The 15,655-nt window shown below is 47.8% G+C and overlaps 1 protein-coding gene across 1 annotated transcript in view; it reads left to right on the top strand.

Annotated features, from left to right (window-relative positions):
* Positions 1-15,655, top strand: part of Wdfy4 (WDFY family member 4) — a 237,520-nt gene that overhangs the window by 88,368 nt on the left and 133,497 nt on the right. The window contains exons 22-31 of the mRNA XM_029541917.1: positions 136-247; positions 707-897; positions 2,562-2,714; positions 3,986-4,059; positions 5,729-5,890; positions 6,458-6,549; positions 8,500-8,599; positions 10,867-11,072; positions 11,838-12,007; positions 13,799-13,924. Coding sequence (XP_029397777.1) covers positions 136-247; positions 707-897; positions 2,562-2,714; positions 3,986-4,059; positions 5,729-5,890; positions 6,458-6,549; positions 8,500-8,599; positions 10,867-11,072; positions 11,838-12,007; positions 13,799-13,924 — 1,386 coding nt within the window. The remainder of the gene's footprint in view (positions 1-135; positions 248-706; positions 898-2,561; positions 2,715-3,985; positions 4,060-5,728; positions 5,891-6,457; positions 6,550-8,499; positions 8,600-10,866; positions 11,073-11,837; positions 12,008-13,798; positions 13,925-15,655) is intronic.

Below are 15,655 nucleotides of genomic sequence, written 5' to 3'. Positions count from 1 at the left end.
TGTCTCATCCACTAATTGTCACATGTAGAATACCAGCCAGCCTTAGGCCTCTGGGTGTCTATCCTCTAGGGGCTCCTAAACAGCACCCTTCTTTCTCAGGGGTTCTGTAGCACTAATTGCTATCATTTCCTCTAGATGAATATTTCCTCCCGTGACAATGCCACACCTGTGTTCTTGCTGAGAAACTGTGCTGGACACCTCTCGGGGCCTCTGCGGACTCTCGGGGCTGTTGCTGTGGGCCAGTTAGGTGGGTCAAGCACTAGACTCTGCTTTGCTTTGGGGAGGAGGGCTTTCGCATCCTAGCCCTCTGGGGGTGGGAGACAAGATGGATTGTACTGGGGAGGTCTTGTGAGAAGGGTGGGATTGAGAAAGCCTAACCAGAGAGTGACCAAAGAGTACAGCTCAGTCAGCTTATTGCTTCTGGCTGATGAGCTCAACTACTGACCACACGGGTACCCCTGCACCACAGGAGCCAACCTCTGGAGCACAGTGTAGCCTGTGAGCAGGACCCATGGTTGTATCTGTCTGAGTGAAAATAACAGACCTGTTGCCATGACTTCTGGAGCTCCAGTCTCTCTTTCCAGCCTATCCTGGTGCATGAGACCTCTCTGGCTGTACAAGGGCATAGATGCAGGCAGCTGCCAGGAGTGCTGTATTGCAGTACTGCTGGGACATACAGATGACATGCCCTCTCTGGGTCCCTCAGGGGTGAGGGTGTTCCATTCCAGCCCTGCTGCCAGCAGCCTGGACTACATCGGAGGACCTGCCATCCTCCTAGGCCTCATCTCCCTGGCAACAGATGACCACACCATGTACGCAGCTATGAAAGTCCTGCACTCGGTCCTGACCAGCAATGCCATGTGTGATTACCTGATGCAGCACATCAATGGGTACCAGGTAATCCTGCCCTCTCGGCTGAGGTGTCATCCCCAGGATGTGCTTCTCTTGCCCCAGTAGGTTGGAAAATGACTTCAGGGAAAGAGTGTCCCAGCAAGCCTTGCGTTCCCCATGACCTTGATCACCCGGAATGGAGACTGTTGAGTGATGCATTGACAGACATGCTGCTGGCTACAGCTCATAGCAGAGGAGGGCCTGGTGACAGCCAGCTGCAAGGAGCTCTGTCTAGACCAGATTGCTCATCTGTCTGTTGCTGTAGCATTCTCCTTGATGATTCCAGAATCATTTAGGATTAACCCATTCTGCCTCCCTCACAGGGGATGAGAGTCTGTATTATAGACCCAGACTGGTTTGAAATCCTGCCTCATCTTCTACCTTGTTATTCAACCTTTAAAAGAATTATTTACATCTGCTCAGTCTCCGTGCCTGAAGAGCTGGACTTTCATCCCTCTTGTCCCTTGGTTTATAATGAGCATTGAAAGACTTCATACAATTGACAGGGCTCAGATCCTAAGCCTGACTAGGAGTCAGTGCTCAGTTAACATTAGCGGCTCTGAGTTCCTAACCTCCTTGTGACGGTTCTCTCGTGTGCAGAACAGGATGACTAGCCGACATGCAGAAAGGGATGACTGTGCATTGTGTGTATGCAGGGAACTTAGAAGAGCGTCCATTCACAAACGTTGCTGCAGATGTGCTTACAGCCTTGCCACGGCTATCTGCAATAGATGAGGTCAGATCTTGCCCTCTAGGAACTTCCTGCCTGGTCAGGCCATGCTTTGAGAGGAACCACAGGAAGAACGGCCAGGTCTTAGGTCTTAGTTGGGGGAAGAAGGAGGTCAGATTGCAGATGTGTCAAAGAAGTGACCAGAATGGGGTGAAAAGATGTCACACATTTGCTGGTCACAAGCATCGCTTTCAGAGGATGTGCTGGAAGACCAACAGGAATATCTTGGAGGAACAGGGACAGAAAGTAGACTTTGTCAAAATCAGAAATAGGAGACTGGATTGTGTACACCATGATCTGAGTCCCAAAGGGATGGGTGACAGCTCAGATGTCAGCAGGGGGCTGGGTAGCCTGGGTTTTATATCTCTAAGGTCAGGAGGGCGCAAAGCTTTCTGGGAAGCATCTTTCTCAGCTCTGAGATGCATTTTCAGAAACAAGAGTCTTGGTCCCAGTGTCTCCATCCTGGAGTGGATGCTGCCCGTGCTCACCTTAGGGCAAGATAGAATGACACAGCCTGACCTGAGGCCGTGTGATCTAGGTGTAGACCTGTGGTGGCTTCCTGTCAGTGCTGCAGCACTGAGGAGAGGCTGCAGTGATGAATATATAGACCCAGTAAGAGATGAGGAAAGCAGGGAGACACGAGGCGCAGGGTAACATCTTGCAAGACCAGTAAGACAGGCACAGAAAGCAAAGGGGCACAGATACTGATGTGGGCATATCTTGTGAGAACATTGAAGGATAGCAGTTCCAGAGAGTAGGGGGTGTGGTCTGAGAGCAGAGGGTGTAGTCTGAGAGCAAGAGGTGTGGTCTGAGAGCAGGGGGTGTGGTCGAAGAGCAGGGGGTGTGGTCTGAGAGCTGGGGCTCTGTAGGAACTAACAGTACAGGAGAAAGAGGGCTAGAGACACATCTAGGAATCCCACTGTGCATGTCACCTTTCCAGATCTTAGCCTTTCTCCTGCGGAAGAAGACATCCTTTCTAAACCACCGCATTTTCCAGTTGATCCTCTCAGTGGCTGGCACAGCGGAGCTGGGTTTCAGGCCGTCTGCTGTCACTAACATGTGTATCTTCCAGCATGTGCTCTGCAATTTTGAGGTAAAGCAGAGACTGGCACCTAGGCCTTCGGGAATATGTGTGCGTGAGAGAGTAAAATACAATAAGACTGTTTGGTGCTTCACCTTCTTTCTTAGTCTTATTAAGACCAGGGCGGGGAGAATCACAATCGCTTTGGAGCACAGAAACCTGGGTTTCTGATGTGTATAGCCTTGGGATGTGTCTTGATCACTCTGATCCTCCTTATTCTCTTGAGATAGTCTTGATATATAACCCAGGCAGGCTTTGAACTCAAACTCTAAGAAGATCCTGCCTCAGGCCGTTTAGTGCTGAGCTTCCAAGCAGGTGTCACTATGCCCTGATGCATTACACTTGTTTGTGAAACTGAGATTATCTCTTTTTTGCAAGCTGTCATAGGGGCTAAAGATATATATATATATATATATATATATATATATATGCATATATATGCATATATATACACATATATATGTCTATATGTGATACACACACACACTGAGAGAGAGAGAGAGAGAGAGAGAGAGAGAGAGAGAGAGAGAGAGAGAGAGAGAGAGAACACATCTTGGAAAGGATCCTGAACCTGTGAAGCACCATCTATGTATAAGAATTAAAGCTGGGCGGTGGTGGTGCACGCCTTTAATCCCAGCACTTGGGAGGCAGACACAGGCGGATTTCTAAGTTCGAGGCCAGCCTGGTTTACAAAGTTAGTTCCAGGACAGCCAAGGCTACACAGAGAAACCCTGTCTCAAAAAAAAAAAAAAAAAAAAAGGAATTAAAGATAATATCCCGATCCCTTTGGACGGTGTTTGCTGTTCTCAGTGTTCTTTCAAAGAATGACCTGAGAAGGAGAGATGGGGACCCTGGCCAAATGGAAGGAGCAAAAGACCTCTGGATGAACCAACCAATTCCATTCACTGGGAATCATTTACTGGATGCCTACAGCACCCAGGTATTGGCCATGTCCTGGAGATTCAATAATGTCCAAGATCCAGGCCCTTGTTAACTACAGAAGGACCAAAAGGACAGTTTGTCATCTCCTGTCAGTGCTGCAGAGAGGCAGATATAGGGACCAGGAGTTCTGGGATATGATTACAAAGTTCAAATGGAGAAAGCCTTGGCAAATAGAGGACACATTGCAATGCTCCAGCTTGTGCACAGCCCTGCCAGAGACGTTTGAGATTCTCCTTAGAGTTGTTCTCTTTGCCTGCTAAGTGTCAGGTGCTAGTCTCAGACTCAGTGGACCCCTCGACACCCGTGGCTTGGCCTTCACCCATGTCTGTTCTGTCTTCCAGCTCTGGACAAGCACTGCAGACAACCTGGAGCTCACTCTCTTTTCTCACCTCCTGGAGATCCTTCAGTCGCCAAGGTTGGCTGGGGCTTAGAACTAACGTCTTCAAACAAAGGATAGGGACCAGAGAACTAGTGGTATTATCTGCTAGTTCCCAGAATGCTGGTCACCACCCACCCCTGCAGGGCAGTTGGATAGCTCTTTCTCCTTTGACAAACTTGAACCTCAGTGGTATAGGTGCTGGGAAATCAGAGGCCTGTAGCCTCAAGGACTAGTCCAGAATTATGTCAACTGGGGCTCAGCAAGTGACAAATATAGCCTGCAGAAGAGATGGCGGCAGTAGGTCCTAACTTGTTTTCTGTACATTGTTTCTCTAATTGACCTCTCCAAGTGATTTGAACCAGTCACTTGGAGTTGCCAATGTAAGACATAAAAGCCCAAAATTTTAAGGAAGGAAGAATGCCTGGAGGAGGAGGGATGGAAGAAGAGGGGCTGGAGGAAGGCAGTTAAGAGCTTTCTTAGTGTGTGTAAGTGAAGGATGCTGAGGTACCACATGCACATCCCCCTCTTCCTTCTCCTCCTTGTTTCAGCCTGTACTGCTCCACTCGGACAGGCATTCTTCTGTGACAGCTGGGTGGCCACGGGACACCTCCCTAGCTCTTTGTCTTAGCTGGGAACACTCCATGGGCTTTACACCATAGTCCTAGGAGAGGGTTGAGTCCTGCTGGGCCACCGTGGTCCCGTGGCCCCGTGGTCACTGTGGTCCTGTGGCCAGGTCAAGAGCATGGCTTTGCCTCTCTAGAGGCTGAGGAGTTTACTCTAGACGTAAAGGGCTGTGAACAGAGAAAGAAAGCAGCAGAGCCCTAGGCTTTCCCCTTGCTTGCTCTCCTACTAACTGCTAATGCTTCCTTGTTTTGGATGCAGGTGGAAATAGACTTTCATCCAGGCTTTTATTGACTATCCACCAAGGTGGCCCCAGCTTTTGGGTGGAAGGTCATAGGTCTTTTCCTGTCACATAGTTCGGTGACCTGCGACCGCTTTGTATCTGTCCCATTAGTATATGGGGCGTGGAACTTTGCAGGACTGAACATGCTAATGCCAACAAGAAAGTTTCAAAGGAGCGATTCTACCCATATCCACCTACCTTCCTTCTGCCAGACTCCACTTTCCGTACCTGTTGTCTAAGCAACAGACATTACTCTCGTGGCTCTTCTCTTTGGAGGAGTCGAACTTACTGGAAATAAGACTGTGATTATCCTGGGGAGGGGGTGTGGGTTCTTGAATTCTCTCTCTCTCCTCTGCCTCTCCACTGAGCTCTCATCCACTTTGTGGTTTGGGGTGGGCAGGAAGATCACACAGGCAGACGGGCGCTATGGGTCTGAGCTGCTTTCGCTGCTTGTTGGGGAGTACTCTTGGGTCACACGTGTGTCTGCTGTCTTTATTCTGGGTTTTCTGAGGCCAGCATTAGTTCTCCCTGAGGCTCAGAATTAAAGTCAATAACTGGGTTTGTCTTTAAAGTCGGTTTCCGGGGATTGGAAGGGACAAGCATCATGTGCTCCAGCCGCTCTGACACTTGGCAGACACACACCTGACGGGTGTCTGATGGCATCTTGACAAGTTGCCAGGAGACCACTGGTGTCAGAGGGCCATGGAACAAGCCTAGCTTGGAAAGCCTTTTTAGCAGAAACACAGCAGATTTGGTTCATTCCGGTAAAAGCTTTTACTGCCTCTCTCCTGGGCTCACCAGGGAAGGACCCAGGAATGCTGAAGTAGCCCACCAGGCACAGCTGCTACCCAAGCTCATGTTTCTCTTCAATGAGCCGAGTCTGGCTCTGTCCAAGGTCTCCACCATCATTGCCATTCTGGGCTGTCAGCTGAAGGGCCACTTCAACATCCAGGACTTACTCAGGTACTTCCACAAACTCCCGGGGTGGGGTGCAGGTGGAAGAGCCTAGAACTATTTTGTAAGGGAATATGTCTCTCCCTCCACCCCAGACACTTAACATAATTCAAAACTTTGTAGAAATTTGTGGTCAGGGATGATCATCTGGACAAATGTGAATTTGCTTGATTCTGGGTGGAAGACGGCCGATTTCCCAGGCTCTGGTACTCAGACACCTGTTCCATGCTCGAGAATTCAAGAACATCCACTCTCACAGACACGCTAGCAGCAATAGTCCCTTGTCCACCTCTTGCAGGTTTCCCTCAGGGTGGTCAGAGAGTTCTACATCCCACCCTTTCTTCTTCATTTCTATATGAAAAATTGACCTGGAAGAACCGTTGTTAATCTCATTGGTAAATCTTGATAGATTTGGAAGTCTCTGGAAGCACAGTGCTGATCATGGCCAAATCCCATTTCCCTCAGATTTTCACCAGAAGCCCCACTTGAGTGGATCACGTAGAAAACATTTAGCGCAAACCCTGGCACAGCTGAGACCACTGCCTAAGCACACCCTTCTCATTTTGCTGCACACAGGGTTGGGCTGTTCGTCATATACACCCTCAAACCTTCATCAGTGAACGAGAGGCAGATCTGCCTGGATGGAGCCCAGGACCCCTCCATACCTGGTGAGAGCCCCCTTTCTCAGACATCAGATTGGAAAGTCGGGATGACCCTCAAGACACCCGAAAGCACATATTAGGAGGGACTACTTTGCATGGATATGAGCTGTGGGAAAGAATGGAGACATTCACAGCTATGATGGCCAAACGGTGGCCGAGGAAGCTCAAGCTACACAGTTCAAGCTACACAATACACCAAGCCATCTATGCCTGCTTCAAAACCTGCAGTGGCTTCTAAGGCTCCCAGGATAGGCAGCCTCTATGTGCTAATCCTGATCTTTCCTGGTTGAACCCTCACTGTCTTAGTATCAATGAGCCTCAAGCTAACACTCTGAAGTGTTTGTTACAGATTGCATAGCCTCTGTGCATGTCATGTCTCTCCAGGAATGGCATCCTGCCCACTGCATTCTCTGCCTTCTCTAATAGCCTAGTCATTTCCAGTCCCACCAGGCTTTATTTCTGAAGTCCATGGGCTTCTCATGATATAGAGTTTATGATATGTGCTTGGGCCACTGTCTTACCCATGTGAAACAGCCTCCCCGTCTTACCCAGTCTCTCTTTGCTAGGAGGGCATAGGGTAGCAACGACAACCACTTTGTCCTTGACCCTTTGGGTCTGTGCTGCCCGAGATGGGACCATTTAAATGTAAAATTTAACTAATTGGAGGCTAGAGAGATGGCTCAGTTGGTAAAGTGCTTGCCACATAAGCAGAGGACCTAAGCTTGGGTCTCCAACATCCATATGAAAAGCCAGACACATTAGCCTGTGTCTGTGACCTTAGCTGGAGAGGCAGAGACCATTTATCTGCAGGGTTCTCTGGTCAACTAGTGTAGCAGAATCAATGACCTCCAAATTTAGTGAGAGACTGTCTCAATAAATAAACGGGAAAGCAACAGACATCCTGACATTACCCTTTGTTCTCTATCCACTTGTAAACACAAGTGCATGCACACTCTCAAGCATGTAAGTTCACATACACTACACACATAACAATACAGAAAAACTTAAATAGTTAAAAATCATAATTTTGGATTTTTACCTTGGCCATATTTCTAAATATGGCCACAGCATGAGGCTAGTGTCCCCTGCATGGGACAGGGCAGAAGTAAAGCAGTCTCACTGTCACAGAATGGTCTCTGGGACAGCATTGCTTAGCCCTACCTCTTCTTAGGCCAAGCCTCAAAAATGGAAATTGCTATTCCCTTCTCTCAGAGGACAGAACTGAAAGGTTAGTGAGATAAGGGACTTAATGGGTGTTGGGACCAGAATCAAAGAGAGAGAAATGAAACTACTCTTCTCCAAGTTTCTGCTGTGAGGTACGTGTTCCTTGACTTGATCACAAAAACCAGCCAGAGAATGAGTGGATGGACAGGGGTGGTCAAAGGCCATAGTTATCCAGACCTTCTTACATGGATTTCGTGGTGAAAATTCTACCCACACCTCCTTATTTTTGAGCCAGGGTCTTGCTATGTATCCCTGATTGGTCTGAAACTCCCTATGTAGACCAGGCTGGCCATGAAGTCACAGAAATTGACTGCCTAGGCCTCCTGATTCCTGAGATGAAAGATGGACATCACCATGCCTGCTATCAGTCTTCAGTGTAAATCTCTGTTAAACGTTGTTGGCGTGTCCTTTAGGGTTTTTCTGATGCTTCAAGGGTCAAGCTGCTTCTCATTGAAAAATACTTTTGACCTTATCGTTTCAAAGATTGTTTTCCCCAAGAGTAAACACTGAAGCTATCCCCCAAGTAAAGGGAAACAGCAGTATTCTGAAGCTCTTTTTAAGTCTTGCACAGAAGTCTAGAATTCAGTGCCAAGATTTTGAGCCCTATCTGTGGCCCAATTCCCAAGTAAACTAAGTATTTGATGAACACAGTTGTGTGCTGTAGCAAGTATTAGGTCTCTCTACATCTGCTTTCTCTCAAATCTGAATTCTGTTCTTTCTTTTTTTATGTAGCTGGAAGCCAAACATCTGGAAAGGCAATCTGGCTTCGAAACCAGTTGCTGGAGATGCTGTTTGGTGTAATATCTTCCTCCCAACTTCATCTGTCCTCTGAGTGAGTAGACCCAGGAAGGGCCAGTTGGCTCGGGGTTGCCTCACATGGGGTGGGGCATCAAAACTTCTTCTTAATGAAAAGTTTAGCATCCTCGAGTCTGCTTGCTGCAGTGTGCTCTGTACTAGTCAGAACAGAAATAATATTCTCTCCACTCAATAAGCCAGACCTTGCCCTGGGGTATATCCTGATGCAAATGCTCAACGGGCACAGAGAACTAGAAACAGATTTGAGATCATTTCAATAAACTCTTTTTGCCACCATCGTATCCTGTAATGGCTATTGTTCTGGTAGTTGTGACAACTGCGTTCTTTGATGTCTTATGCCTGGCAGGCAACAGAATGGAGAAGTGGTTAGCGTAAAGAACATCTATCGTAGAAAAGGCTTGCCAAACTCTTCCGCTGTGCACTTAGTGCTTTAGTTAGTTCTTCCAACTTGGATTAAAAGGAGGATCTGCCTTCAGTTAACCTTCAGAGTAATGTTTAATCACAAAGCTGATTACATTACTTTTCCTGTTGCCTGCCTAAGACTCTGGAGTCATTCAGCTAACCATTATTTGTTGAGCACCTACTGTATACCAGATACTGTCCCTGGCGTGGAGGATGCAGCTCTGAGCCAGTCGTCCCATGACTTTGCACTCTCTTTAAGTTTATGAGTCAGTGTGTGAAAGTGTTTGGTGCTATGGTAGAGAGATAATCCCCAGCAAAGAAACAGTAAAGAGTAGCCAATGACTTTCCAGCTGAGACTGGAGAGGTGCCTCGGTTGGTGAGCATGGGGACCTGAGTTTGAATCCTTGGCACTCACGTAAAAGTTGGGTGTGATGTCTATCTGTTAACCTAATGTTGGGGAGGGTGGTGGATGCAGACAGAGCTAAGGAGATCACTAACTAGTTAGTCTAGCTGAACTGTGATCTCCAGGTTCAGTGAGAGACCCTGTTACTAAAAATAACAGGGAGTGTGATAGAGGGGGATACCTGGCATTCGCTCTAGCTTGCACTTGTGTCTGCATACATGTAAATATACCACACACAATATGCACACAGAATGCACACACACCAAAGGCACTCTCTTACCAGCCTGAGAGTCTATACATTCCCAGAATCAAAACACAAACTGGAAGATGCCTGAGAGATGAGTGAGCCCAGCCCTCTCCCTTTCTATCTCTTTGGAAGAGAATCAAGGGTGATGATTCTCTCACATCTGAACCCTTCAACCTCAACCTGGGATTGGAGTTTCAGCTCTTTCCCTAAGGTCTCCAAAAGCCCATGAGTTTCATATGCCCCTTTCTGCTCAGTGCGAGAGGAACATGGTAGTATTCCTGGTGAGCGTGGGTGAGGATAACGTGATTGACAGGTGACTCTGGGAAGGGTGCCTGGGATGCCATGGAACCTCTAAGCTAATTCTCGTTGTCATTATCACCACCACCATGTCAATCACATCACATCGCTTTCACCACCATGAGTAGGATGGGTACCATCGTCATGGTTCCCACCACTCCATCATCAGCATCACCACCACCCCTGTCATCACTGTCATCCCTATTATCATTAAGTTAAATGGCGGAGCACATTAAGCGTCCCGTCAAAGCCATTCAGTTAGTAAGCATCGAGGACAATACTCAAAGGAAGACAGTCGCTCCACTTCTAGCCCAGTATTGGCTCATTTCAGCAGGCCCAGTGTGGCAGCTGATGCTGAGAACCTGCCCTGCTCAGATGTCTCTCTCTATGACTCTTAAGTGGCCGGGGCTTTTACTTTCTCTGTTGTCCTTTCTAGACAGGTTTCTGACCTCCCTGCCATTCAGTTCCCTCTAACAAGTCTAAACTCAGCATTTTTAACGTCCATGTTTGAGAGGTACAAACATTACAGCTAACCACTGGATTAGTTTTGGCGAGATGCTTTGAAGACAGGGGTAAATAAGTGTATGTCTTAGCTCACTGGACTGCTGATGGTAATGAAGAGCGATGGGTAAGCATGAACAGTAGTGAGTAGGGTTACAAGGAGCGCTCACATCCCCATGCCTTGCCTTAGTTCCCAGTTGCCCGGAGAAGCTCAGCATGCACAGCATTGTCGATGGATGAGCCCATCCATTGTGCAATGATCCTGAAAGACTTTTACTGTATTCCTTCAAAATATAATCACAGTTCCAGCACAGTGGCCAAGGGCTACCTCATGTCCCTTTCTGTGGTGACTTGTGAAGCTGCACTTGTCTTCTGGGCACGCCTCTTGCTCACGGGCTGAAAGATGACTTGCTTTCATGTCTTGCCCATCTAGGTTAAAGGAACAGGTGTTTCTGAGCCTGGGGCCCGACTGGTTCCTGCTGCTCCTGCAGGGTCACCTGCACCCCAGCACCACCACACTGGCATTGAAGCTGTTGCTGTACTTTCTGTCAAGCCCTCCCCTCCGTGGGCGATTTAGGGACGGCCTGTCTGCTGGATGCTGGGTAGAGAGCTGCATGGACGGGGTGGACATTGTGATGGGTGAGTGTCTCCATGTAGCCATTACTGTTTTGTCCTGGGTGTGAGTGAGGACCAAGCTCTGCCCACACCCTGCCCACTTGGGTAACCCCGTCCCCAGATCCACCCTTGCCTCCTTAGACTCCCTTTGCTGAATTCTGGTGCCCCATGTTCATTGGTTTCTGTGGGCTGCTTTCCAGCCCTCAAATCTCCTTATCCGTTTATGCACTGGGCACCTTGCACATCGACGCTTCTCCTTGGATGCCTCTTCCTGTAGAGGTTGACTTGTCCTTCATGTCCCATCTCAGTGCCCTGCCCTCAGGAAAGGGGGGGGGACAACCTGAATTGGGAGGTTGAATAACATCTCTCTGCTCCTTTATGACATCTCTCTAACTCCCTCCATGATTCGTAAGCACATATTAATTTGTATGAATCGTCTTATGTCTGCTCTCCCCACTATACTGTGTGCCTCATATGTGCCTGGAATCTGTACCTCTTTTTGAAGTGTGATAGCTCCTCTGCCCAACACAGGATTGCCTTGGTGCTTTCTTCGTAGTTGGCATTTAGTGTTTGTTTTTGATGAATGAATGAGTGAGTGAATGGATAGATGAATGGGTAGATGGCTCAATTAATGGGTGAGCATGTTAAGAACTGGCCAAGCATGGTCACAAGGAACTTCCATGTGCCCTTGTATATGAAATACATTTTGTCCAGTGTTTCTGTGATGTGTTCAATGTGTTGGCTTGGTATCAGTAACTGGTTTTTGTGCCTCTTCTACCTGATCGATAGACAACCTGAAGAACCGCCCTGCAGTGCCTGACCAGAGCCCCTGCCTGCTTCCTGGGTTCCGGGTCTTGAATGACTTTCTGGCCTACCATGTTCTCATTCCGGAAGTATACCTCATCGTGTCTTCCTTCTTCCTCCAGACACCACTTACAGAGCTGACCAATGGGCCCAGAGTATGTTTAGGGTGCACCCTGGGGAGGAGAGGCAGGCACTCTTAGCTTTCTGATTTCCTATGATTATGGCTGTTCCCTAAGATTCTCTATCCCTCTGCTCCTTCCAACTGGAACTATGTCTGACCTGCTTCATTCCCTCACACCCTGCACCCCGGCTAGCCTTTAAACCCCTCCCATCGGCACTAATGACTTCTTTAACTCCCACCTCCCACTCTTGCTCGTGGAATGCCTGATGCGATCAATCGAATCTCTTTCTGGTTAGAGAAGTCAAAGCACACTAGTGCTGGCCTTACCCCAGTGTCCCACCTTAGGTCTCAGCTCTGCTCATCGCGAGTGATCCCCTCCACTGCCACCAAGAGAGGATGTTCTTTAATCCTGAGTGACTCACCACATGCAGCATTTTCCCCCTCTTTCCCTTTAGTTGCTGACCCTTCCCTTGTAGACCACAAGCATGTCCAACCATGTCCCTGAGACCAGGAGGTGGTCCTTAATTCATACCTTTGCCCCAATTTTCAATTTCCCCAAAGAAGAGCCCATGCTCACCTCCCCGTCTTACCATCATCCATGCTTACACTTGGTCCAGTCCAAGCCTTTCTGGGTTTTCTCACCTCCCAGGTCAGATGCAGGCCCCAGCTGGCATCAGGACTCCTTCGGTTTGATTACTTGACTAGCTTTCCCAGCTGGCTTCAACTTACCCCATCTTCCCACTATAACTCTGCTGAGTTATGTCCACAAGGGGACAGCTGCTATGTGCTCACCTGTCACATGTGTCACATTTGTCTCATGTGCCCTTATTCCTTTCTCCCACTGTCACCTGCCACTTCCTGCTGACAGCTCTAGACAGTTTCTTCCATTGTGCCTCAGTGTACCTCACATAACATTGGTGCTTGTAGGTGAGCTGCCTCCTTAAATACTGAGCAGAAGGGAGACAGACCTGACCCTTGACGCAGCTTCCCAGGTACCTGGTGAATAGCAGAACTGGAAATCATGTCTTAGCCTTTAGTTGAGCTGAACTGAACAGAACTGGGATAGAACAAAAACACGGCTAAAACATTCAGCCTACTGAACACTCCCATATTTTATGGATTTGATCTACATCTCCATAGACACAAATACAATGTAGACCACTTCAGCCCAAGGTTCTGACTATGCTGTGTTAAGTTCATTGAGACACAGTGTTTTTATTTCTCTGTATTATGGGAAACAAACATCTAGGAGTCTAAGACCTGTAGGAGACATTTTACATCTTCCATTCCACTTGATATTTAAACAATCCCGTGGGAGTAGATAATGTGAGCTTCCATTTCATAGAGAAGGAAATTGAACCGCCAAGAGGCTGAAGAGCTTGCTGAGTAGCTGGTCTGAGCTATTAAAAGGGCAGTGTCAGGCCTCCTGATTCTACAGCCTGCTCCTTCCCTGCACTTTCCCCGAAACTTGAAATCCTTCTTGCCTTATATAAGTTCATTAACCATACCCACTGAACTTTGTTGGGACACTGAATACTTTTGAGATTAGGACCCAGGGCCTTGTGCATCCCAGACAAACACTGCTCCCCTGTTCTACACCCATAGACCTGAAGAACCCCACTTGCTGCAAGTTGCTGGTAGATCTTGCACCTTCTTAGAGTTGTGTGCTTCTAATGCACATGGGGCTGGAAGGTTCCTTAAGGGCCAGTGACCCATTCTGTTTCCGTCCTCTTGTTTTTCCTACTGGGGAACCCTTGGACGTGTGAGGCCCTGTGATAAAGCTAGCGCTGATGGGCAGATCTTATGATTCTTCTTTCTCCATTAGGAGAACTTGGATTTGATGCTTCAGTGGCTTCTTCAGAAACATCACCAGCAAGAAGTCCTCCAGGCTGGGCTGTGCATAGAAGGCGCCTTGCTACTCCTGGGGATGCTGAAGGCCATCATGAACCAGGTGAGACTTGTTCCCCACACAGCATACCAGAAGGTTCCAATGGGAAGGAGGTTGGAAGGGTTAGCTTGTTTCTGTTGTTGTTGTTCCTGAAGCTTCCTAGTAAAGCTTATGTGTTCACCCATTCTCTGTTATATAGAGAAATGCCTGTGACTATGTAATTTACAAGGAACTGAGGCTAATTTAGCTCACAGTTCTGAGGGTGGGAAGTCCAGGAGCTTGGTACCAGAATCTGCCTGGCATGTGCTGAGAGCCTGCTGCTGTCTCATAGTGTGGTGGAGGGGACCCCATGGTGACCCTGAGCAACTGTGCTACTTTGGGTCTCTCTTTTCCTTCTTATAAGACACAAATGCCACCACAGGGGGAGGGAACCTTAAGGTTCCCAAAGCAATTTATGCGCTGTCACCATGAGACATCCACTCCCTACTTCTTTTAAGTATTTGGCTTTTCCTTAGTGGGGACATTTCTGAAGAGACAACGGTGTGTATCTCTTTAAGAGGCTCATCTGCATCAGGCCTTGCCCAAGAGATATTTTGAGATAGCTACCTGTCCCAGAGAAAATGGGTGGCCTGGCACAGAGCCCTTTGGTACAGGAGCTGCTTGATCTTGGCTTTCAAAGCTTGTGAGAACTGGGTAGAAAGGATCCATTTAAACACTGTGGCAGCTGTAAGAGGTGAAGGTTGTTTGGTCTGGGAAAAGGTCAGCAAGGGTAAGAGGCTGAGAAATTCAATTTCATTCTGAAGATACCAAACCTAATGGGAGCCTTGGTTCTGTGAGGAAATGCCATGGTTCTTGTAAAACAATGCTGTATTAAGTATTGTTTCTCACATGCAAAAAAAAAAAAAAAAATAGAAACCCAAACCTAACAATCATCTGACACCCAGCCCCAGCTCCAAGCACAGCCACTGTGTTCTAGGCAGAAATGACCAGCACACTTCTTTAGGAAATCATGCCCTTACAGAGGATGGAGTCGCAATGCACACCTTTGCTCTCTAGCTTGGTGACCTCTTGGGTGCAAAATCTGTGGTGTGCCTTAGGGGTTAAAGCATAACTTATGCATTTTTGTCTGAATGCACTTCTCAGAAACACTTCAGTAGACTTTAAATATGCCCCCACAGCCAAGCACCCCCCCCATCTATTGCTCACCTTAGCCCTCTTGTGCAGAGATTGCTCAGACTCTTCACAGAACCTCAGAAACCTAGCTGCACAGATAACAGTTCCATAGAGGAGTTCGATAGCATTAGATCAAAACCACATTGTTTCAGCTTCTACCAGTCTCTCTCTCTCTCTCTCTCCTGAATGCAGATATGGTTACATTGAGAAGGCGCAGTATACATGTGAGCATATATGCAGACATGTGCATGGTATGGCACGTGTGTGGATGTCAGTAGATAACCTCGGCATTAAGTAACTCCTTCCTCTTTGAGGATCTTTCTAGTTGTTCATAGCTGCATCTTCCAGGAAGGCTCATACATAAGCTTCTGGCCAATTTTGTGTCTACCTCCCATCTCACTGTAGGAGTGCCAGGGCTAAGGTTTGCGCCGATGTACCAGACTTTTTATTATTATTATTATTATTATTATTATTATTATTATTATTATTTTCTTTATTTACATTTCAAATGCTATCCCGGAAATTCCCTATACCCCCACCCCCACCCCTGCTCCCCTACCCACCCACTCCCACTACTTGGCCCAGGCCTTCCCCTGTGCTGGGTCATATAAAGTTTGCAAG

The sequence above is a fragment of the Mus pahari genome, chromosome 8 (genome assembly GCF_900095145.1).
Source record: "Mus pahari chromosome 8, PAHARI_EIJ_v1.1, whole genome shotgun sequence".
Classification (NCBI taxonomy): Eukaryota; Metazoa; Chordata; class Mammalia; order Rodentia; family Muridae; genus Mus; species Mus pahari.
The sequence above is the reverse complement of the archived record's forward strand: the minus strand, read 5'-3'. Positions and strand labels throughout refer to the sequence as shown.